The sequence below is a fragment of the Arabidopsis thaliana genome, chromosome 4, assembly GCF_000001735.4.
Source record: "Arabidopsis thaliana chromosome 4, partial sequence".
NCBI classification, from domain to species: Eukaryota; Viridiplantae; Streptophyta; class Magnoliopsida; order Brassicales; family Brassicaceae; genus Arabidopsis; species Arabidopsis thaliana.
In genome coordinates, this window is record NC_003075.7 from 11,691,107 (window position 1) to 11,714,446 (window position 23,340).

Genomic DNA, 23,340 nt, shown 5'->3' on the forward strand with positions numbered 1-23,340 from the left:
AACATTTTATTTTAAAAGTAATATATCAAAATGCTATATTACATAAATAAATATGTGTGAGTTTATATAGAAGAAAATATATTTTAGATAGAGATTTAATTTCCAAACAAAATCGTTGATCTTACATGAAGAACAGGAAAAAAAGACATGTTCTTAAGACCCTAGCTTGTTGTCCACGGATAAAAGCTAAACCAACAAAATACGTAGAATTACACATCCGAAACTCAAAACAAAGTACCCAAAAAAAAAAAATCGACCATCAAAATGAAAACTCTTATTGCCTACTGTCATTGTTGCTCGTAGCCACATTATTATTATTGGTGTTATTATTTTGATGACTGGAACCGTTCATAATGGACGTGATCGCTGCCGCTAGAGCCGCCGCAAAGTTTGGATCGGACGCAATTGCTGCACTGGCAGCACTAACGCTCTCGGCCACCGAGGAAGTGGCCGCGATCTGCAGTGGCTGAGCCGGTAACTGTAAACCAGAAAACTTGGACTGTTGTTGGTTATTGTACATAGCTTGACCAACCACTTGAGGCAAAACTGCCGGGTTGAAACCGGGCCGTTGAGCGAACTGCATCAACGGGTTATTAGTGGTCATATTAGGGTTGTTACCGTTGGGTGAATTGGTGAGGTCCAATGTGATGGTTGGGAATGGTGCGGAGGCTGAGATTGTAGCCATGCTTGAGGAGCAAGGCAAGATAGCTCGAGCTAGGAGGTTTGTTGGGTTCATTAAACCGTCTTGACTCGACATTGAGCCCGAGAGGAGCATGCTTGCAGCTGCGGTGGTTGTTGAGGCCATGGCCGTAGCGGCTGGTGGGAGTGGATGGTTGTGGTTTCCTTCGTAGGTGGTTATGAGAATAGATCTGTCTTCTGCGCAACGCTGCACCTGTTAAGACATCATTGGTTACGGCTTCCTTTGTTTCAAACGCAAATTATATAGTAGATCTTAATTATATTTTTATATAATCATGCCGACGTAAAATGTAAAAGCATACGTACTTGCTTGCGAACTGGACATCCACCGGCCATTGTGCAACGATAATAAGCCCGCGGACACGGGTTTCCTTTAGCCATTTTTTGTCCGTACTTTCTCCATTGACATCCATCGCTTATCTATAGAACAAGTTAACAACATTAAAATATAACCGTTAAAATTTATGATCAAATATAAGCCTATGCCTAGCTACCATTAGAGGGATTTAGGTTACCATGGCAGCTTCAGATCGGGCACGAACTGAGACACGGGCTTTCCGCATGGTGGCTTCTGCGGCCGACTGATCAATAACATTTCCGTTTCTGTTTCCATTGCTATTGCTAGAGGATGGATTATGTTTGGGGACTTTGTTAGGGTTTCCCCAGGCGTTAGACTCTGATTCCTCTGAGCTTTCTTCTCTTCCAAGCAACCTCTTTCCGTTCTCTCGGGGATTGGAACTTTCTAGAAGCGAAGGAGGAGAACCTGAACGAACCGTTGTCCTCTCTTCAGATGACACTTCGGCTCCATGCTCTGCTGCTCCAGACGACGGCCCAAGGTCCATGAACTGCCTTGGCACCATGATTTGCAGTTCCTGCCGTTTCCTTCCTTCTGCTTTGCTCTCCTGAGCCTAAGTTAAGTTAATATATAGAAGTGCATATTACTCTTTCTGCATTATTTATAACTAATACTTAGCTAAACAAATAAAATACAAAGCGACTGAGGATTTGTTTTTTTTATAGTTAAATAAGAATGATACTTTTCAGAAAGATCATGAAATAATTTAGTCAATGGATTACGTGTTTGGATTTGTGTGTATGTACCGATTATCGAAAACACTTCGTTTTCTAGATATATAAATCTCATGCGCCGACGTTACTTTACTTAAGATCAAAAATTTCAAATTTATAACGTTTATTACGACCAAAAATACATAGAGTTGGTAAGAAATATATTTTTTAACAACGAACACAACCATTGATCAACTATACAACCTTTTGGATTGTCCACATAGTTCATGTAGTAGTAGTATGCCAAAAAGCTATAGAGGATTCAATGAATACGGTTTGGAGATCGATCTATATATTTTTTACTGACACGATTTAACGGATACATATATAAAATATATGTATATTTTAGAGGGATAAAGATTTAGATCTAAGTAAAAAAGTAAATTATTGTAACATTACCAGGAGATGATCTTGTGAAGAGTTACGTTGTTCTTGTTGCCTCATGACGGCAACAAGTTGCATTTGTAAGGCATTGAAGTTGGTCGTCGCTTGGCTCAACATATCTCTTAGCCTTTGATTCTCTATTTTCATCTTCTTGAGCTCTTCTTGTAGTTGTGCGTTCTTCATTTCATTTATTACAACCAAAGACATATACATATTAGAACGAGAAAAAAAAACTAAACGTCTCCCAAATTTTGAACAGTAATCTATTGAAAATTTGTGCTTTTAGGTCTTTTCAATTAATTTTACTGCTCTCGAACCAAACAGCATTCAGTGGAGTTAGAAGGATGTAGTATTTTGTGTTCGTGGATAAATTAGTTACAGATTAAAATGGAAAACGAGTAAAAAAAAAAAAAAAAAGGTACCTCAATCTTTGCACGTTTATCTTCCATATCCATTGATAGTCCATCATCCACCGTTGACTCATCGCTTCCCGTATTCGCGGTCAGAAGATTCAGACCGATCTATATATATATTTACACAGTATTAATACATTAACCAGATTCAGTTTATCTGTGTAGTAATGTAAAAATAATAAAATTAACTGTTTGCAAAATAATTGTTGCTAGTGTTATGAGCATTCACATCACATCTCACCAACCAAAGAAATATATTTCAACACATATAAGAAATAAAATAAATCATTTAATATCGATAGCAAAAATTAGGAGAAAATCAACTATACTTACATTGACATCTCTGGAACGATCGTTTTCTTCAACTCGTGAACCCTCCATTTTGATGAGAACCTTATTGCCTTCGTCGTCGTCGTCGTTGATGTTCTCACGTGAAACCCTATCTCTCTTCTCTGAGAAGAAGTCAACCTCATCAACCACCACACGATGGTCATCCAACGGTGTGATCTGATCGTGACGGTCTTCGTCACGTGAACCGCCTAGACTCACTGGAAACCGGAACATCTAAGTCTGTGCGTGATACTGATTATTGTAACGATGATTATTTTCTTTGTTGTTGATTGGATTCTCCAAAACCCTAGGAATGTAACTTGCCAGGTAAGATAAAAATGTACGTTTTGATAATTAATCCAGTTTGATGGATCCGTACAGTATCGTATAGTAAGTACCGTTTTGGTGCTTCTCCATATATAGGAAGATCAAAAAGGAAAAGAGCAAAGCAAAAGATCTTAGAAAGAGAGAGAAAGAGTTTGATTAAATTATGTGGTTATTATCGATGAGAGAGTCTCTTACCGGTCCAGATGATTCGCCTACAAAAAGGGTTTTGGCGTCGACTCAAATATCTCTCCAAATTGTATTTTATCATTTATCAATTATATAGATTATATAAATGTATATTTAGGTTTAAGATAGAAGAATCTTGTAGGAAGTTTCGTGGAGACTTTTGGTTTTGTTAAAAAGCGTCAGAGTCTGCGTCATGTGTCTGCCACCTGACATTATAGGAGGAACATGGGTCCCATAATCTAATAGACATATTGCACGTTTACATTTGGTCTTTCTATTGTCTTAACAAACATGCTGCTGTTTTATGATTCGAGTAATGATAAAACTGCGTGGTGTTTCAAATGAAAACTAAAAGACTCCATATTGCTTTTGTTTTATATATTTCAACTCCATGCTCTATGTCTATTGATTTAATTAAGTTTTAGCTATATTGGTACGGAACTCATAGACGTGTGTGATTTTAGATAAATCAAATCCATTACACTAATATATCTAGATAATTTTCTTAAGATATTAAAAAGTCAAATTTCTCTTCTTAAGAAAATATTTATGAATGTTTTTGGATTTTCTTAACTAAATTTGAAAATCTCATTGAACATGTCAATATACACACAAAGAAATTGAAATGCGGCGAAAAGTAGGTGATTTCTAGAAAAGCTATTTTTATACAAATTGGAAATCAGTTATTAATGGATCTTATTCAGGTTTAGTTTTTCCTCATTTTAAGAAATATTTTTGACTATTTCTAATATTAGATCAAAGGATTGGAAAAAAAAGACACCGCTAGCAACTAGATCGGCACCTTTCACGTGATTAAAAATACGTTTTTATGGCAAAAGAATATTCTTACAACCAATTCTTAATTTTGTTGAGACTCGTTTAATAGACGGTACAGTGCATTACTAGTTTTTTTTTTTTAACTAGTATGTATTGATACATAACGTAAGCCGTACGCACATGTGCATATAGTTGTGTTCGTGTGTGTGAAACCTTTTAGTTTGGAGGAAATAAACTTTAAACCGACGTACGTCGAGCAAACTAATTAGAAAGTGAACCCTAAACAAGTAATATTGAATAACTAGGTATTTCAAACAAGTACCTTCTCATCCTATCATATATTCCATTGTTCAGGTTTTGTAGATTTCGGTAAGAAAGAAAATAAGAGTTTGAACTTTCACATAAAGAATCTCATCCTTCCGATTTATCATAGAAGCATATCTCATAAATGGCACTTTAAAAGGATTTTCGTGATTATTATAAGAAGTCATGTACTAAAACTAACAAGTATAAACGCACAAAAAAAATAAAAGATATTAACACAAAAATATGTAACCATTGTTGGTTTCACTTTGTTATATGCACAAACATCTAATGAATAGTACTATTTTTGGGGAAATTTCATAATGTTTAAAATATATAGAAGAATATAAAGTCCCGATCATATTATATATATAAATATATATATTGGATAATGTCTCACTATATGCAGAAACTATAGTTTAGAGAAAATTTTAAGTATATCGCTATTTTTTCTTAACGTATGTTAATTTCTTGTCTTGCTAAAATAAGAAATTAATTGTTTTAACTGCGTAACTTTTTTGATATATTTTAACATAAGAAAAATAATAAAAATAAAAGAAAACATATAAAGTCAAAATCAACAAAATGAGGTTGGCTTCGTTTACAGGTAAGAGTGCCTAATAGGCTTCCCCACTGTGTCCCTCAAAGTAGTTCCAAGAATTAACTTATACTAGGTGATCATCCGCGCTACGTCGCGGTTTAAACAACGTTCATCTAGCAGAGGGTAGTGTTCGATTCTACAATCCTAAGAATTTGATGATGGAGCTTCGTACGTATTATGCACTCTTAGTGATTTATTATATAAATATCAATTTAAGAGAATAACCTACTCAAATCATTAGCTAATCCACGATTATTATATAATCATACTTTGAGTTTGGATTACAAAAAAATCTTTAAGTATAAAAAAACTATTAAAATGATTTTATTGAAAAATCTTTTAATATTAAAATAAATTCAGTAATAGTATATTGAATATATAATAAAATAATATATAAAATTGAATAATAAATGTATCACTAACCTATAATTAATAATTCATTACATTAATTATTTAATAAACATATGACAAATGTTAAAATGATGATGTGTCAATCATATAAAAAAAATTTACTAACTTTCATATATATGATTTGTTGACATTCATACCGTAGAACCCGATCACTTCCTTTGACTTTCTTTTCTTAGTTTTGTATAAATAATTTGTATCGAGTGATTGATTATCTTCAATTTCTTGGAATATTAAATTACTGAAAGAAAAAAAGAAGAGAAAACATAAACAGTTCCTAGACCAATGACTACTTAAAGAAAGATTTCAGCGTTTTGTTCTCTGTTCTCTTTGGTAATCATTTGGCTTGAAGATTCAAGTAGTAGTCAGACTATCTTGGGTAATAAGTATAACCAGTACTGATTCATGTTTATTAAAAATAAATTACTGTTTTGGAGTGCGTTTAATTTTACATTTCCCGTATTGATCTGATCGAGTTTTACTAATATGCAAGTGCACCGTGAAGTGTAAACATTATATATAGTAGTGAACCATAAGGACTAGTTCTCACATGCTAAAGATACGGGAAATGAATCCTTCTAATCTAAGATGGGTAATATAGATTTTAGATTTTTACAAAGGTTAAACAAAAAATAATTAAAATAATTAATAGCGAACCAAGAAACTTGTAATTGCAAATAAAATACATGATGATTAACTAAAAAACCTAATCAAATATGCCCTAAAGAGAAACGAGACGGTTTATATACTTAAAAATCAAATTAAACAAGCATTTGTCAATAGGGATTCATCATAGGTATTGAGGATTTAAAACATAAAATAAGAGATAGAGGCAATCATTAAGTATCAATACCATCAATTTAATACTAATTAGTCCTCTCTTGGAGCACAAAACATATATTTTAATTACATGAAGTTGCTAAAATATATATTTTCTAACTATACATATATAGTAATTAGAGAGATGATTTGTGAGTTTTCTTCTTTATATGTTTAACACGATATCAAAGGAAACATTACAAAGTTAATTACTAACACTGACTTCAAAAAGAATTCATACAACCCATATTACTCAACGATATCAGAGGTTCCAAGTCTTCTTTTGCTGCTATACAATATTACGAATTTCTTGTAGTCTAAATGCATGTTTCGCTATCTTACAATAATGGCGTACCAACTTTTTAGTTTTTAAATGAGAAGTTGAATTGAGTGAAAATCAACCCATTCAGTCTCTTTGATATATCCAATATAATTAACTAAAATTCAGAAAGTGTCAATATGACATACACAGTTGAGAAATAGTCCAAATTTTGATAGAAAACCAACCCGTCCATAACTTGTTTTTAAGTCATTATAACTAGTATAGCTTACAAGTTGACATTCTTAAAACAATTTTATTAAGTACAAAGTGAAATTCAAAAGGATGTTGAAATCTTTTGCAATGATCATTTCGAAGGTGAAATCAATGAACTGACGGTTCTCTCCAAAAAAACAAAACACTCTCAGTTCTTTTTCATCGTCTTACCAATGTTTGACACCTCAAATGGCCATATTTATAACATGTGTGCCCTATTCCACTACTATACAGCTATATCTGTAGACTGCATATATAAAAAGAAAATTAAAAACTATTCAAGAACTATCTTGTGGCAAGAAACCAAAAAATAATATAATTAATGTCTAATCAAGAACTAAGTTGTGTCATTCATTACATGGTTCAAGACATCATGGTCATAGATAGAACTGCAGTAAATAGTGATTTTCATCACCGCTAACTTTTAGTTACTGACAGAATATGTCAAAATTCATGTTATGTACTTTGAATTATCCAAAAGAGAAAAGAAAAAAAAAAATCAGAGAATATAAAATGTATCACACATAACGGAACAAATCGAACTACATTACACAGATTTTTTATTAAATTAGTGCAGCTGCATTGACCAATGTGTGTTTGATTCTCTAGCTTATACGTCAGCTAGGATGCAATAAGCTAACGTGCATCTTGGGATACAAGTCTTAGTCAACCGAGTGCCTAAACTGAAAATATACATATGAAATAATTTAGAGTCTATAATTTGTTCAATTTTATACCCCCGTTATAATTGCCAGTCTTGAAAAAAGAAAAAAGTGCCGGTTTTGTTGATATAAAACAAGAAAAAAATGCCGATCTTTATTGTGAAAAGAATAACACTTCAAATTTCAAAAAATTGAATTTCATCATTTAGTTGAAGTTTTAATTGACTGTGGCAAATAGAAAACTGAAGCACTTAGGCAGAATTTATATGATAATAAACATGGAGAATTTGGAACGATACTTAATTTGAGTATAAATAAAGTTAGAGCTAAGTAGCTAACATGAATTCACAAATTATAAAATTTTAGTTTTCTAATATGTAGGAAAGTTTAATTGTAAAAACACTAATAAATTAGACAGAAACATAAAGGATGGGCAGGATAGAGCTTGCAAAATTTAGATTATTTAAAGAGAACACTTAAAAGTCTTCAGTTTTTGTTTGTCATGTTAATAGTCCATAGTTCATAAATCATAATCAACCAAAGTCAAAGTCTATCGATATCCGAAATAAAATATTCACAAATAATATAAGTTTTTTAAACTAAAATATTCACAAATAGATGTAAGTTTTATGGCAAGAACTAAAAGCATCTCCAATGGAGAGACCTTATGGAGGGGCTCTCTCCATTTTTTATGATTAAAACTTTTTGAAAAATTATAAAAGAGCTTTTGATTATTTTTTCTAGGTTTTCATACTTCAATGGTAGTCTCTCTTATAGAGGTTCTCTGAAAAAAAAATATTATTTTAAAATTATTTTATTTCATAAAATTTAATAATTATTGTAATTCATAAAATATTAAACATTAAACATACATAAGTAAAAATATTATTTAAAAGATGTGGAAATTAAAAAATATGTTTTGTCTCTGTAAAAACAAGAACTAGTGTTGTTTGTGTCTTTGTAAAACAAGAAGTGTTTTGTCTTTGTAAAAACAAGAATAAATGTTGGTTGTGTCTTTGTAAAACAAGAAGTGTTGTGTAGAAGTGTTGTTTGTGTCTCTGTATAAAACAAGAAGAAGAGGTTTTGTTTGAAACAAGATGTACAATCATTCAATATATGGTTATGTTTGATACAAGACATTCAAAATGAAGTATCTTTCAATATAGTACAAGACTTTATGTTTGAAACAAGATGTACTACTTGTGGTGCCAAAACTGAGTGCCTCTAATCCATTTGTCACCAACGGTTCTTAATTGCAAAACATGGAGAACTCAAGTCACACACATAAGTAGCCACGGACCATGTCGAGTTTGACCATGTCAAAATCCTTCATTGTTCTTCTCTTTGTGATCTTGCACAAGTCCCATATACGGTACACATCATCTCTCTCCCCTTCAACAGAAAAAACAAACAACCCGAACTGTCTCCTGCACCATTGCTCTTAAAACCTCTCTCCGACACGAATCCCTCCAACCCTGCTTCACCACCGGAACATTGAGAAATATTCTCGGTGACACTGAGGTTGAAAAACCCAATCGAACCGCAGACGTACCAGGAATCGAACCATGTATTAACGCCATTGAAAAAGTGAAAAACGAAATATTGAGAATTTGTTTGCTTTGGACACGTGTCCGCCTCTCTCATTTTAATTTAGTTTTGATTAATTTTTCATCGAAAATATCAAGAGAGCCTCACAAAAATTGCATTACAGCCTCCCATTGGAGGTGCTCTAAATACCCCATAGCAAAACAAGCTGCTCAGAAACACTTTGTTTTTACCAAAAAATAAAGCTGGTAAGTTGTTGGTAAGTACATAAGAGTCGGGTCAGTCCAATTGATAAGGGATTTTACTTTTCTTGCAAAGAAAAACAAAATATCAAGTTATCTAGACTGGATTATAAAAAAAAAAAATCTCATATGTATATGTAATTATGTATACACAAAATAAATAAAATTTTCATTCTTTTCTTACAAACTCTTGACGTTTCTCATCTTTCATAACCAGTGCTACATGTAGCAAGTCCAGACCAAAACATATATAGTTCAACTAAGTAAAAAAAGAAAATTAACGTGCTATACCAGAAATTAGATGCATCTCGTGAAAAGAGTATGAATACTAATAACAAGGGCCGTTGCGGTTGCAGTTTAGAGGGCCAGCGTCTGCAGTTAAAGAAGGAACCAAGTTTCCCGGAGCTACTGTGAATCGCTGAGCAGAACTGTAAGGTAGCGAAATGCTGCCATAACCAGAAGGTACGAAGTAAGCTCCGTTCTTGAAAACATCTTTTGAGGTTCTCCATCTCCAATTGTTCCATCCTCCTTTTACTTCTCTCTTCGTCACCTGTTTATTTTAATTATGCTTAGCATTTTATTTTCATGAATTAATCATAGGTGAATCATGGTCTTTAGACATTAATCATTATATATAACCAAAAATTGGTTAGACGTGTAACCAAAATATAGAATATCAATCGGTCCAACTCAACCTAATTCAGACTAGAGTATTTCTACTTACCTTTCTTGTTTTTCAGCTAACCTCATTTAAAAAAAAAAAAATACTTTCGGCCTAAAAGACCAACATATATGACTCTCTTTTTTTCTAGGTCAAATAGTATTGATAGTCGAAATTTCGAATCGTTATTTTTTTCTTTGTCAAAAGATGCAATATGCTGATTTGTTGAATATAGATGTGATACAATAACAGCAATAATATCCATCACTAGCCTACATGTTTAGATCCGATGCGTATATATGTAATTATAATATTGAGTTAAGAGGATAAAATTTAATTACCTCTTTGCTGTTAGATTTATCAGAAGCAATGAAATAGTTGCCTTCACTAAAAATGGTTGGATCGGCGCTACCACCAATTGCATACATTATCCATTTATCGTATCTATTGTTTGCCACATGAGCGTACCCTCGTCTTACTCTGCACCCACCAAACTTTTTTTACATTATTACATGTCTAATTCTGCATTAAAAATTCTTAATAATTATTTTATTTTCTAATTACCTTGGCATTCTCTCCACAAGTCCTGGTCCAAAATGATTGAATGCCACGGTCACTTTCATTTTCACATCTTGCACAAAATCATCGTTGTGCCCAAGTAACATCACCTATATATACATAAATAGCAACCAATATAAAAATGTGATATATATTGCTCGAGACATTAATTAGCTATATTACTAATGATTTTATAAACTGAAACTGACTTTGTCATGCTGAGTGAAATAGTTGTTGGAAATAGTGATTCCCGTGGAAGCATGGATCACATCGATGAGCCCGTCCGTACAACTCGCTAGGTAACAATGATCGATCCAAATATTCGATGAACCGAAAATAGCGATCGCATCACCGTCCGATCCCTTACGGTGACCAACATGCGTCGGGCTACTCCTCACCATACCGTACTTCCCCGGTTTGCAGTCGTGGATGCTGATCCCGTGCACGATTACGTTCGTCACGTCTTGTATCGTGATGCATGGTCCGTATGCGATTTCTACTTTTGCCCCTCTCCCATCAATGGTTTTATAGCTATTGACCATGAGCTCATTTTCTAGGGTTATGACCATATCCTTAGCGAAAGTGATCCACAATGGTTTGGCTTGGATCACGCCGTACCGCAAAGAACCTGGTTGAGGATTCTGTGCATTGTCGTAAGGGTTTGTGACAACGTATAAATTACCTTTCTTTCCGCCCAAGGTAGATGAACCGAATCCAACCACGCAATCCGCTAGGTCTTTACGATTGGCAGCCCAGTCAGACTTGAGCCGCCAACAGGAGTCCACCGGATTCATGATGTTCTGCGGTTTCTCGGGGAGGTAGTTGGCAACCGTGGGGGTATACCCGTAATAACCATTATTTTCGGCATGGACCAAGGAATGACATAAGAATAGTACCACGAGGAGGCACGAAACGGTGAAAAGAGTCATGGTTGGGTGGGTTTATGGTTTGAGTAGGGATCGATACTAAGAAAAGAGAAAAGATGGGCAAGTACTTAAGGAAGTGTTTAGATGAGAGATTGTGTCGGAAAGATTAGAAGGTGTGGTAAACACGATCTTTTCCTAATATTGGCCTAAAGATCAAAGTTGTATTGGTGAGACTTTGGTGTTGTTGCACAAGATCACATGTTCGTGCTTCCCCACGAACATTTCTCAAGCCGACTTGTTGGATGGAAAATTCCAAAGTCTTAATGTATTTTGTTTAGTTAATTGTATTACATTACATTAATTAGTATAATGTTTATCTGATGGGGTGTTTTATGTACGTGTACCAATCCATTACTATTTTTTGTTTCTTTTACTTCAAACACTCCATTTCTTATGTTTGCTTTTTTTTTTTTTTTTAGTTTTCTTTTAAGCAAAAACCGAACCGGTATCAAGCCAAAAATGGAATCATACCAAACCTAAATTAAACAGAATTACAAATAATTTTATATGAGCGAGTGGTGTGTTGAAAATTATGTAATACATTAGGGTCACAGTGTGAAAAAAGAAAAAAGAAATCCCACTATTACGTGAGATCAAGGAAAGCATACCGTTTTAAGGAAAAACAAAATTAGGATGATAGACTTTAAAACGGCAAGCAATTCAAACACAGTAAAACAGAGAGGTCTGAGGGTTCTCCCTAAAAGATGAGATTTCGTTCGGCACAATTCACATGGTTTTCGCTAAATCTGAAGGAATCAGATTCATGAGAATAAACTAAATTCAAAAGATTACTACGAAGAAGATGAAGAAGAGAAGTTCCTCTGCAATTGCGTGATGCCTTGAGAACCAAGAAAAGTGATGTTGCCACTGAGAAAAGCAGAGTAACAATGAGCAGAGAGTTTGGGAGTTCTCTTACGATGAAAATCACTGAAATTCGCAGAGTATAATCCAAAACTAAACTCGTATCCCTTTACTATCTCGTATAAATCCATAAATGACCATACGAAGTAACCTCTCGTGTCTGATCCATTCCTACAGACGGACGTAGTAAAATCTTTTTTCTTAGTACACGTAGAAGAGAAGAAGATGATAAAATAAGAAATTTTAACGGATTTGAGCACAGCACCAATATAAACTTTAACGATCATACGTTTTAATATTTGTTGTCCGCTGTACTCAATCATATATTGCAGTATTTATATGATCAAAAAATCCGGACTGAACCAAAACCGTCAATAAATCAGGTTCGAGAGAAAACGCAAATAGATACACAAAATTTATTTCTTACAAATTAAACTCTTGACGTTTATCATCTTTCATAACTAGTACACCAGTGCTACATGTGTAGCAAATCCAGACCACAACATATATAGATCAACTAAGTTAAAAACGAAAAGTAACGTGCTATACTAGAAAATAATTAGATGCATCTCGTGAAAAGAGTATTGAATACTAATAACAAGGACCGTTGCGGTTGCAGTTTAGAGGGCCAGCGTCTGCGGTTAAAGAAGGAACCAAGTTTCCGGGAGCGACTGTGAATCGCTGAGCAGAACTGTACGGTAGCGGAATGCTGCCATAACCAGAAGGTACGAAGAAAGCTCCGTTCTTGAAAACATCGTTTGAGGTTCTCCATCTCCAATTGTTCCATCCTCCTTTTACTTCTCTCTTCGTCACCTGTTTATTTTAGTTATGCTTAGCATTTTATTTTCATGAATTAATCATAAGTGCATAATGATCTTTAGACATTAATCATTACATAACCAAAACTAGAAGTTTAGATAAGTAGGCAGTCCGATGGTTAGCTTAGCTACCGTCATTTATTTGGAAAAATCAGCGGATTAAATTTTGGTGGTGGAATAATAATGGTCAAGCAGTTATTCAGTCCTTAGAAACCGATATTAAAATATATAAAAAAGGATAAGAAAATTGTAATTAAAGTCTACTTACCTTTCTTGTTTTTGAGCTAAATTCATTCTTTTTCATAAACAATTTAGGAATTAATCTATAATATGAAATTGGGACCAAAATGTCCAAAAATACTTTCGGCTAAAAAGACCAACATGACTCTTTTTTTTGTAGGTCAAAATAGTATTAATAGTCGAGTTTCGAATCTATCTTTTTTTCTTCGTTAAAACTTGCAATATGCTGGTTTGTTGAATATATAGATGGTGATACAATAACAGCAATAATATCCATCACTAGCCTACATGTTCAGATCCGAGGGGTAAATATGTAATTATAATATTGGATTAGGAGGATAAAATTAAATTACCTCTTTGCTGTAAGATTTATCAGAAGCAATGAAATAGTTGCCTTCACTGAAAATGGTGGGATCGGCGCTACCACCAATTGCATACATTATCCATTTATCGTATCTATTGTTTGCCACATGAGCGTAGCCTCGTCTTACCCTGCACCCACCACACAATTTTACATCATTACATGTCTTTTTGGTATGCTCATCATTACATTTCTAATTCTGCTCTAAAAATTCTTAATAGTTATTCTAATATTTTTGGGCAAATAATTTTAGTTTTTTAGATGAAAAAAGAAAGGAAAATTAAATAGTAATTACCTTGGCATTCTCTCCACAAGTCCTGGTCCAAAATGATTGAATGCCACGGTCACTTTCATTTTCACATCTTTCACAAAATTATCGTTGTGTCCGAGCAACATCACCTATACATATATAACAACCCATATCAAAATGTGATATTAACTTCCCAAGACATTAAATAGCTATGTTAATGATTTTGAAAAACTGAAACTGACTTTGTCATGCTGAGTGAAATAGTTGTTGGAAATAGTGATTGCCGTGGAAGCATGGATTACATCGATGAGTCCGTCCGTACAACTCGCTAGGTAACAATGATCGATCCAAACATTCGACGAACCAAAAATAGTGATGGCATCACCGTCCGATCCCTTACGGTGACCGACATGCGTCGGGCTGCTCCTCACCTTTCCAGATTTCCCTGGTTTGCAGTCGTGGATACTGATCCCATGCACAATGACGTTCGTCACGTCTTGTATCGTGATGCATGGTCCGTATGCAATTTCTACTTTTGCCCCTCGCCCATCTATGGTCTTATAGCTATTGACCATGAGCTCATTCGCTAGGGTTATGACCATATCCTTAGCGAAAGTAATCCACAATGGCTTGGCTTGGATCACGCCGTACCGCAAAGAACCTGGGTGGGGGTTTTGTGCATTGTCGTAAGGGTTTGTGACAACATATATATTACCTTTCTTGCCACCCAAGGTAGATGAACCAAACCCAACCGCGCAATCTGCTAGGTCTTCACGATTGACATCCCAGTCAGACTTGAGCCGCCAACAGGAGTCCACCGGATTCATGATGTTCTGAGGTTCTTCGGCGGGGTAGGGTGCAGCCGCGGGGCTATACCCGTAATAACCGTTATATGCGGCATGGACCAAGGACTGACATAAGAATAGTGCCACGAGGAGGCACGAAACGGTGAAATGAGTCATGGTCCGATGGGTTTAAGGTTTGAGTAGGGATACTAAGAAAAGAGAAAAGATCGGCAAGTATACTTAAGGGAGTGTTAGATGAGATATTGTGTCGGACAGATTAGAAGGTGTGGTAAACTTGTATTGGTGAGACGTGAGACTTTGGTGTTGTTGCACAAGATCATATATATACTCAACGGCGGGCCCATGTTTAGCCCCTAAAATTATGAAATCAGTCATTAGTTATAGCAATTAAATCTAACCCTCTATTTCATTTGTTTCCTTTTTCTTCTATGATCAGTTTCTTTGCATTCATTATTTAATTTATTTTGTTTCTAGTTATCTTATTTATTTTTTAGTTTTCCAAATTTTTAAAAATCCTTTTTGTATTTTGATTTTAAAAATACAATTTTATTAAAATTTTACAGAAAATTAATTATGTGTCGTCTTTTATCTCACTAGCAAATTTAACAATATTATTGGGTCCGTCCCCTGCATCTGCATGTACATTTCTCACGAACATTTCTCAAGCCGACTTGCTTCGATGGAAAAATCCAAATTCTAGATTTTGTTTGATTAGTTGTATCACATTAATTAGTACAATGTTTATATGGTGGGGGTGTTTCACGTACGTGTACCAATCCATTACGATTTTTTTTTTATTGTTTCTTTTACTTCAAACACTCCATTTGTGATATGTTCGATATTTTTGAATTTTCTTCTAAACAAAAACCAAGCCGATATCTAGGCGCGGATCTACCTTAGTTAAGATGAGGCAGCTGCCACCCTTAATTTTTTCAAATCTTTGAAGAGTTTTAAGGAATCAATTTTATTTCCCCCGACAAAAAATCCCTGCTTACCCCCCCCCCCCCCCCGCCCCCTAAATTTTTGTTTTCCAATTAACCAAACTGAAGTTACCTTAAAAAGGTAAAAATTAATATTTAAAGAAATTGGTCTCTTTTCATAACTTTGGCGATTCATAGTTATGGTAATTTGTTTCTCTTTAATATTTTTATTTATTTATGTGTTGTTTTCCAAATATTTGATATTTTTTATGAGACAATAAAATAAATAAAAAGAGCGAGTGGTATGCTGAAATTAAACCGAATTACAAATAATTTTATATGAGCGAGTGGTGTGCTGAAACGAAATACGGAACTCATTATTAATGTCACAGTGTAAAAAATAATCCCACTATTACATGGGCCTAAGGAAAGCATGCCGTTTTTAGGAAAAATAAAATTCGTATAGACTTTAAAAGGGCAAGCAGTTCAAACACAGTAAAACAGAGGCCTGATGTTTTTCGCTAGAACATATTCGTGAGAATTAAGTAAATGCAACATTACTACTACGAAGAAGCTGAAGAAGAAAAGTTGCTCTGCATTTGCATGATGCCTTGAGAACCAAGAAAAGTGGTGTTGCCCTTGAGAAAAGCAGAGTACCAATGAGCAGAGAGTTTTGGAGATCTCGTACGATGAGGATCACTGAAATTCACAGAGTATAATCCAAAACTAAACTCATATCCCTTCACTAACTCGTATAAATCCATAAATGACCATATGAAGTAACCTCTCGTGTCTGATCCATTCCTACACGTAGTAAAATCTTTAATCTTTAGTACATCGACAAGAGAAGAGAAGAAGAAAATACAATAAGAAACTTTACTTACCTAATAGATTTGAGAACAGCAGCAATATAAGCATGTAAATACTCAATCCTTGGTGTGTCCTTTTGTTGCAGCTGCAAATCTTGCTTCATCGGTGTACCTATTCGTTTGCATTGGCAAGAGAATTAAACAGACTAAGATACAAACAAGAGATAGAGATCAGGAAGAGTGAGAAGGAGAGACCATTTTCAAGAATGTAGATAGGAGGATTGCCATAGCTTTGCTTTATATACTCAAGGACACTTTCCATAGCCCATGGAGCAACAGCATACTTTTCCAAACAAGAACAAAACAACTAAGAAATATAGATTGAGAAGTTTTGCATCTGAATTTGGTAGCCTTGAAACTCTTACCTCGAAAGCTGAAAAATTCCCAAGGACTGTCCCTCCAAAGCAGTAAAACAAAGAAGAGATGATTAGCAACAAAAGAAAATCAAGAAAAAAAAATAAAGAAGCAGAGACTTTGTATTTGTTATTCAAAAGATAGAGTTTGATGATCCTACATGTCATAGATACACCCATGTCTGAATAAAAATCCGGGTTTCCTGAAATAGAAGGTTTGATCTTGATGCTTGTGACCGAAGCTGCAAGATAGTGAATGATTCCTATGAAATCAGATGAGCCTTTAACTTGTTCTGATTCTTCCTTTGAGAAAACTGGCAGTCTTGATCCAACAGTTCTTTTCATTTCATCGGGATAGTCACCGAATATAAAAGGCTCAAGCATCCTGATTTTTAAGAACAGAGTGTTCTGTTTTCAGCTAAGAACCTTGGATCTGTTTTACAATTTGGAAGTTATGTTTCTGCCTAACTCACCAGCCGAAGTAGAAATCTTTGGCTCTTTGAACTGCAATGTCATCATCCTTGGAGCTTGTAGAAGGTGTAAACCCTAGGGAGAATAAGCTAAATCCCACAGAACCTCCTTGCATATCCTGCATGTTGCTCGTAACTCACACATTCAAGAGAGGATTATGTAAAATATATAAAAATGTGTAAGCATGTATACCTTGTACTTTTGCTTATACAGTCTTGAAGCAGAGGCGTGCGCAAGAAGCAAGTTATGGCCTACGATATATGGTTCAGTTGAAGAGTTCCCTGATGAGCAGTTTCTACCCGGTGAGGAGCAACGACCAGGCGGTGTGATCCCATCATTGTATCCTCCAATAGTGAATATATTAGCCTCGTTGATCGTGGTCCAGAATTTGACGTGATGCCCAAACTCTCTGAAGCAAACATTTGCATAAGCTGTAAAGTCTTGGCTGCAATGACAAGAATTATATCAACCATTCTTTTTTTACATTGCGAAGCATGAAAAGAAAACTAAGTTACTAAAATGAGGTTATTTAGCCTTACATGATTCTGCGGTTGATCCATCCTCCATATTCATCTTCAAGATACTGAGGATGATCGTAGTGGAACAGTGTCACATGTGGTTCGATTCCTGTAAAAGTTTACTTTAAGTCCAAACTCAACACAACAGAAGTTTTTGGTATCCATGAGTAGTCTCACCATGGCTTACAAGTTCTTGAATGAAGTTCTTATAGAACTGTAGACCCTTGGGATTAACAGGACCTCTTCCATCTAAATGAGATAAGTGCTCATCAAGTAAAGTTCCGGCGTGAAAACATTAAGCGTGTTTAAGAAGACTTCTTACTCGGTATAAGCCTAGACCAAGAAATGGAGAATCTGAAGGCATCTAAGCCAGTTTCCACCATGAGCTTCACATCCTCCTGCACATGCAAAAGCAGAATCTCTGATGTGCAATAACAAAGCCAATGTTTCTGTAATTAACTATTCAAGAGTTTGCTTGGTGAATAAGCTAACCTTGTACTTATGGTACCCATCACTTGTTATGTCTCCGTTACTTAGGTTACCTGTCAAATTAAGACAGCATATTGGTTAAACACCAATTTTACTAAGACTAGACGCTTAATTATCATTTAACTAAAAATCATAACACAAAAGAAAAGCTTGTAATTACGAGTGTGAAGGAAAGTATCCCAGACGCTAGGTTTTCTTCCATCTTCATCAAAAGCTCCTTCCCACTTTCAAAAGCCAAACATTTCTTCTTCAGAAAAATGAAAGACATAACCCTAGAAGTTGAAAAATCAAATTCCGAAGAACCTGATAAGCAGAAGTGGCGGATCCAAAAATGAAGCCCTCGGGGAAGTCGTTCTTGTCGCTGCATCTCCCAGACAATGCAAAGAAAAGCAGAAAAATGGTTAACAGAGACAAAGTCAGTTCCATTTCTCTGTTTTTCCCTCTCTGTTTTGTTCCATGATTTTTTGGAAATAACTTGTCGACTCACGAGAGAATAGAAACACTTGTCTGTGTCACAATTAGTCATCGTGGACTCAAAAGAAACACACACCGACAAACACTGATAATCATAGATATGGAAAGGAACTTGTACAAATGTTAAAAGGAAATGAGCCTTTTAAGGCCTTTAAAGATTATTATTATACCACAATAAAACTAGTTTCTTCTATGTTTTTCTTAGAGATTTTAATAAAGGATATGAAGAAAATTACATCAAGAAAAATTACACCGGCATAAATGTTCGTATCCAAGGTTATCACACTCGCAACTAATGGGCTTATTCATCACACCTCCTTTCTTAACAAAGTCTTTCATGCATGTCTTGTTTCCGTCCCGGCCGCATCCTCCGATAAATATATCCTTCCGGACGCGTAGGTTAGCCGCCATGGGATCCAATCCAGCTTCCACTTCTATATATTGTTTTATATCAACCACAAGAATTGTTAAAGTTTGAACGAAAGATTCTAGTTATTCATAATTCATATCAACAAGTTTTTTTTGGTTCAAAGCAAAAAAAAAAGAAAAAACGTATTATACCTTTAACATGGCTCAAAACGAAAGACATGAGAACACAGGAAACCAAGAAAAAAGTAGCAGATCTCATAGTTCTTCTCTTGTTTCTTATTATTGGCTGATGATACAAGTTGATGTATGTGTGTGTATATATGACCACGATTTTTTTACCTTTTTTTGTTAAAGGACTTATATATATGAACGCGATTAGAAAGTATGTACAGAGTACTCACTTAATGACCTATTAATTCTTATTCAACGATTTGTAACGTAAACAAAATTAATGGCTAATTTAAATTAGTTTTGGAAAGGTAATCTTTAAATTTTCTGAAAAGTATTGCTTGCTGGTCAAAGCTGTCAAAACAAATAATAATAATATATATTATTGGTCAAATATAGATGATTTAAACAGCTTGTGATGAATTAGTTAATATTTTTAATTATAAGAGATTATGGAAACTTGCAGATATCACGGATTCTCATCACCAAAATTTATCACTAGATTGACCTAAATGCGTGTCAAAACGGTCATGCACATGAAATTCATATCGCCATCCACTAAACCCTAGTATGCCACGTTTTATGGTGTGAATTATATGTGTTTTAGAAAAAACGGAGTACATTTTTTCTTTAATGTACTTTTAATATTCTATACATGATGTTAAATAAATTCATATATAAAATTTCTTGTATTAATTTGATGAGATTTTCAAAACATGAAAAGGTATTCATAATTCTCATGCATAGCTAGCATAAAACAGACGAACACATTTGATATTATTAAAATAAACAAAAACACGTTCAAACATCGAAAAATAGAAAGAGTAATAATTAATTCTTTTCTTTTTGATAAAGAAATTTAATCAATTTTTCAACATATATAGTTTCAACATAATTAATCACTTCACTTGTTCATCCAAAGAATGCAGCGGAGAGACTTTCCTTGCACTAATAAATCGAAAGCTTTGTTGATTTCCTCAAATTTCAATTCATGTGTAATAAAACTATCCAAATTAAGCTCCTGCAGTTTTAAACAAAATAGTGAATCACATGATAACATAATATGCAAGTTAGATATATATAAGTAAAATACTTTTTAATAACCAAAAACTGTAATCAAACTGGATAGATTTGTGTATATACCTTTTTTAAGTAATGATCAACCAGAATCGGAATATCTAGTTTGGGTTTAAGACCACCAAACAAGCTTCCACAAACATGTCTGCCTCTGAGAAGATCAAAGCTACCCAAACTTACTGGCGTTAGATGCTTATCTATCCCCAACACTACCGTTTTTCCTGAACCCTGTGTTAATTATTTAATTGTTAAAGTCTTAAAGACATAAGTTTTTTTTTATGTAAAGTTTTAAAGACATATTTAATCAATTTTGGTTTTAACATATTGGAAATTTGAATAATTCTACAACCAAAAAGATCGAGTATATATATAAGTGTACCGTGCGAGTGCTGGAGAAAGCTTCGGTCAATAAAGAAGGTAAACCAACGCATTCGAAACTATAGTCAACTCCTCCTCCAGTCATTTCTTTAATCACCTTTTCAAAATTAGCCAAAAAAATAAATTAAATTCGTTTGGGATAGATTAGTGATCAATTACAACCAAAATTTACATTATTCTCATGTAAATCTAAGAATTATATATGAGATAGAGTGTAAGATATTAAATAACATACCTCGCTAATCTTATTTTCTCCACACAAGGTAGAATTGATGAAATCCGTGAAACCAAATTTCTTGCCTATTCAATGTATTACATGATGAATATTATTTTTCGCTTTCTATTAAGTATTAGTTAATCTGCAATATTTTATGTTAAATTAAATAATGTAGCTTTTCAATGCAAAAATATCATTTGTTTATCTAAATTTTTCTTTCAAATGATATTTTATTACATATAGATTGGAAACTAAATGGTGACGCAACAACGGTCCTAGAACACAAACATTATTAGGTTATATATATTTATATATATTTATATATCTTGGGTTTTGTTTTATTCTCTTAATCATGTTATAGAATATATAAAATATAAGATATTTGCAACCATGTGTATTCAATGGGAATATAATCTATAAGTTATAACAAAACAAAAGACTAAATAACTACGACATTCGGATTTGGTTATTTTGACAAATAAATAATACAACCTGGACCGGACGGAACATCACCAACTACAAACTAGTAGTTTTTAGTGTTTTGTAAGATATAATACCAAACCTAACGTGATCACAATAAGCCAGAAAAAAAAATTGACTTTAAAAGACAAAAATATTCAATTGAAATACAACACAACTTTACCTAGCTCGAATTTTTCTGGATTGAGATCAACACCAATGATCTTGCCGGCTCCACGCAGCCTGGCTCCTTCTCCAACCTGTTACCAAATCATTTAACTAATCTTACTAGCAAAATCAACTAACGTATACAAAATTCATTCATTTGAAGGACACAAAATATTGATACCGCAAGTCCAACAGCACCAAGGCCAAAAACTGCAACGGTGGAGCCTTTTTCCACGTTAGCCACTTTCCAAGCTGCTCCAATTCCTGATCCACGTGATATTTTAAAATTACCATCCTAACTCCTGATTTCTACTTCTTTTTATGCTTTAACCCCCAAAAATATTTGAAAATATGTTTTCACTCCTGATCTTTCTCTACGCAACAAATATTGAAGTAACCTGTGGAAACACCGCAGCTAAGCAATGCTGCTTTATCAACCGGAATATCAGGAGAGATTTTGACAAGATGTGCGATGTCGACGACCGTATATTCAGAAAAACTCGAGACAAAGAGAAAATGGTAAATATCTTCTCCAAAGGAGTCTTTGAATCGTGAAGTCATTCCATATCGTCTCGTGTTTGATAAGAAATCGTCGGCAAATCTTGCGCACCAGTTGCTCTTTGAGGATTTGCAATCTCTACATTCTTCACAGTGAGGGTGAAACACTGGCAAAACGACGTCACCTTGTTGAAATCCATTCACATGTTCACCAATGCTCTCGATCACACTAGATTACAACAAGATCAAGATATTATTAAAAATTCTTGAAAAAAGAAAGTAAAACAAGTAAATAAAGAAGATTCTTACCCGACTGCTTCGTGTCCTAGAATCCTAGGAAACCTTGCAAGCGGTCCCTGGAAATTTGGAAAGGCTAATTAGTGAAAAGAAATCGAGTTTTGAGAGATATATTATGTATTGATAAGTGTAAAACTTACACTGTCTATTTTCGAGAAAGAAACATCGGTATGACATAAAGATGTACATATGATCTTTATCCTAACTTCATAAGCTTGAGGTGGATCCACATGGATCTCTTCTATCACCAATGCTTCTCCTGGTTTTCTAGATACTGCTGCTTTGCATCGAATCGGCTTTCCTTCGTGAATGGAGAACATTGATGTTTTCTCCATGGTGGATGATAGATTATGAACTTATTACGGAGTGGATTTGAGAGAGAGAAGAGACTCACTTGTTCATCCTATCTTCTCTTTCTGTATAGTTGTATCTGCATGCAAATTAACAATTACATAGTTTTTTAATTTTTTTAATCAACACTGTAATTTTATAATAATCATTTCTAGTTGACTGATTATATAATTAAGCTCGTCTCTAATTTATTATCAAAATAGGTGTAAAGATTGAAACGTCCTACCTATATTTTGTCTTGTGGTCAATTTTTTCTACTGAATCTTAAGAATATGAAACTGTTGACATATTGTATTAATGGAAAGCACAGCTCGAGATCGTGGTTGGTGAATTAAGACAAAGCCAACTAATAAATACAGTATCTTGTATTTTAATTTTGATTAAATTCCAACTAACTAACGCTTTATTTTTTATTTTTTTTGAGATGGCAACATTCTTACATTCATATGGTTCCTGGTAAGTAAGACCAAATTAAACCATTGGA

The 23,340-nt window shown here is 34.2% G+C and overlaps 6 protein-coding genes and 2 long non-coding RNA genes across 13 annotated transcripts; 1 reads left to right on the forward strand and 7 right to left on the reverse strand.

The window, feature by feature from the left end:
- Positions 1–65: 65 nt before the first annotated feature.
- On the reverse strand, positions 66–3,484 carry WRKY31 (WRKY DNA-binding protein 31). Of its 4 annotated transcripts, NM_001341528.1 has the most exons (8): positions 3,417–3,464; positions 3,293–3,302; positions 2,898–3,201; positions 2,574–2,672; positions 2,167–2,328; positions 1,215–1,607; positions 1,006–1,119; positions 153–892 (listed from the first exon to the last, which is right to left on the reverse strand). In NM_001341528.1, the coding sequence occupies exons 3-8, from the start codon at positions 3,126–3,128 to the stop codon at positions 275–277; spliced, it is 1,617 nt and encodes a 538-aa protein (NP_001328882.1). In that variant the 5' UTR covers positions 3,129–3,201; positions 3,293–3,302; positions 3,417–3,464; the 3' UTR covers positions 153–274. The 4 variants fall into 4 exon arrangements, with proteins under 4 accessions (NP_567644.1, NP_001328880.1, NP_001328881.1 ...); NM_001341526.1 differs by lacking the exon at positions 3,293–3,302 and having other exon boundaries at positions 80–892; positions 3,417–3,484; NM_001341527.1 differs by having other exon boundaries at positions 89–892; positions 3,293–3,458.
- Positions 3,485–8,714: 5,230 nt separating this feature from the next.
- On the reverse strand, positions 8,715–8,993 carry AT4G07045. Its single transcript, NR_142082.1, has one exon. It is a non-coding gene; the product is annotated as an other RNA (long non-coding RNA).
- Positions 8,715–9,321, forward strand: AT4G07050. The gene has a single exon (NR_142083.1). It is a non-coding gene; the product is annotated as an other RNA (long non-coding RNA).
- A 127-nt stretch (positions 9,322–9,448) lies between these two features.
- Positions 9,449–11,679, reverse strand: RHS14 (root hair specific 14). Its single transcript, NM_118329.4, has 4 exons — positions 10,728–11,679; positions 10,525–10,628; positions 10,302–10,440; positions 9,449–9,849 (listed from the first exon to the last, which is right to left on the reverse strand). Exons 1-4 carry the CDS (start codon positions 11,445–11,447, stop codon positions 9,628–9,630), a joined length of 1,185 nt encoding a protein of 394 aa, NP_193939.1. The 5' UTR covers positions 11,448–11,679; the 3' UTR covers positions 9,449–9,627.
- Positions 11,680–12,896: 1,217 nt separating this feature from the next.
- Positions 12,897–14,936, reverse strand: AT4G22090 (Pectin lyase-like superfamily protein; the record flags this gene model as incomplete). Its single annotated transcript, NM_118330.1, has 4 exons — positions 12,897–13,118; positions 13,717–13,855; positions 14,020–14,123; positions 14,217–14,936. The coding sequence occupies 4 exons, from the start codon at positions 14,934–14,936 to the stop codon at positions 12,897–12,899; spliced, it is 1,185 nt and encodes a 394-aa protein (NP_193940.1).
- Positions 14,937–16,263: 1,327 nt separating this feature from the next.
- Positions 16,264–18,826, reverse strand: BGLU3 (beta glucosidase 2; the record flags this gene model as incomplete). Its single annotated transcript, NM_118331.2, has 13 exons — positions 16,264–16,504; positions 16,585–16,681; positions 16,765–16,852; positions 16,935–16,966; positions 17,084–17,307; positions 17,396–17,511; positions 17,586–17,838; positions 17,933–18,020; positions 18,089–18,160; positions 18,234–18,309; positions 18,404–18,453; positions 18,561–18,624; positions 18,704–18,826. The coding sequence occupies 13 exons, from the start codon at positions 18,824–18,826 to the stop codon at positions 16,264–16,266; spliced, it is 1,524 nt and encodes a 507-aa protein (NP_193941.2).
- Positions 18,827–18,947: 121 nt separating this feature from the next.
- SCRL26 (SCR-like 26) lies at positions 18,948–19,545 on the reverse strand. Its single transcript, NM_001036616.2, has 2 exons — positions 19,436–19,545; positions 18,948–19,308 (listed from the first exon to the last, which is right to left on the reverse strand). Exons 1-2 carry the CDS (start codon positions 19,500–19,502, stop codon positions 19,112–19,114), a joined length of 264 nt encoding a protein of 87 aa, NP_001031693.1. The 5' UTR covers positions 19,503–19,545; the 3' UTR covers positions 18,948–19,111.
- A 662-nt stretch (positions 19,546–20,207) lies between these two features.
- Positions 20,208–23,122, reverse strand: AT4G22110 (GroES-like zinc-binding dehydrogenase family protein). 3 transcript variants are annotated; one of them, NM_118332.2, is made up of 10 exons: positions 23,083–23,122; positions 22,646–22,935; positions 22,518–22,564; positions 22,109–22,437; positions 21,892–21,974; positions 21,727–21,802; positions 21,102–21,166; positions 20,868–20,963; positions 20,555–20,716; positions 20,211–20,432 (listed from the first exon to the last, which is right to left on the reverse strand). In NM_118332.2, the coding sequence occupies exons 2-10, from the start codon at positions 22,838–22,840 to the stop codon at positions 20,316–20,318; spliced, it is 1,170 nt and encodes a 389-aa protein (NP_567645.1). In that variant the 5' UTR covers positions 22,841–22,935; positions 23,083–23,122; the 3' UTR covers positions 20,211–20,315. The 3 variants fall into 3 exon arrangements, with proteins under 3 accessions (NP_974589.1, NP_567645.1, NP_001328577.1); NM_202860.1 differs by lacking the exon at positions 23,083–23,122 and having other exon boundaries at positions 20,208–20,432; positions 22,646–22,976; NM_001341529.1 differs by having other exon boundaries at positions 20,868–21,166.
- Between the last annotated feature and the right edge of the window lie 218 nt (positions 23,123–23,340).

Bases quoted from the DNA above. Each gene is read 5' to 3' on its own strand.
- WRKY31 (NM_118328.4), bottom strand. From the start codon at position 3,128: ATGTTCCGGTTTCCAGTGAGTCTAGGCGGTTCACGTGACGAAGACCGT. The intron at 2,673-2,897 runs GTAAGTATAGTT...ATATATATATAG, and splicing joins ATCGTTCCAGAGATGTCAAT to ATCGGTCTGAATCTTCTGAC. The intron at 2,329-2,573 runs GTACCTTTTTTT...AATGAAATGAAG, and splicing joins ATAAACGTGCAAAGATTGAG to AACGCACAACTACAAGAAGA.
- RHS14 (NM_118329.4), bottom strand. From the start codon at position 11,447: ATGACTCTTTTCACCGTTTCGTGCCTCCTCGTGGTACTATTCTTATGT. The intron at 10,441-10,524 runs GTAATTAGAAAA...TGGTGGGTGCAG, and splicing joins CTTGTGGAGAGAATGCCAAG to AGTAAGACGAGGGTACGCTC. The intron at 9,850-10,301 runs GTAATTAAATTT...TAAAATAAACAG, and splicing joins ATAAATCTAACAGCAAAGAG to GTGACGAAGAGAGAAGTAAA.
- SCRL26 (NM_001036616.2), bottom strand. From the start codon at position 19,502: ATGAGATCTGCTACTTTTTTCTTGGTTTCCTGTGTTCTCATGTCTTTC. The intron at 19,309-19,435 runs GTATAATACGTT...AACAATATATAG, and splicing joins CGTTTTGAGCCATGTTAAAG to AAGTGGAAGCTGGATTGGAT.
- AT4G22110 (NM_202860.1), bottom strand. From the start codon at position 22,840: ATGGAGAAAACATCAATGTTCTCCATTCACGAAGGAAAGCCGATTCGA. The intron at 22,565-22,645 runs GTAAGTTTTACA...CCAAATTTCCAG, and splicing joins CTTTCTCGAAAATAGACAGT to GGACCGCTTGCAAGGTTTCC. The intron at 20,964-21,101 runs GTATGTTATTTA...AATTTTGAAAAG, and splicing joins GAGAAAATAAGATTAGCGAG to GTGATTAAAGAAATGACTGG.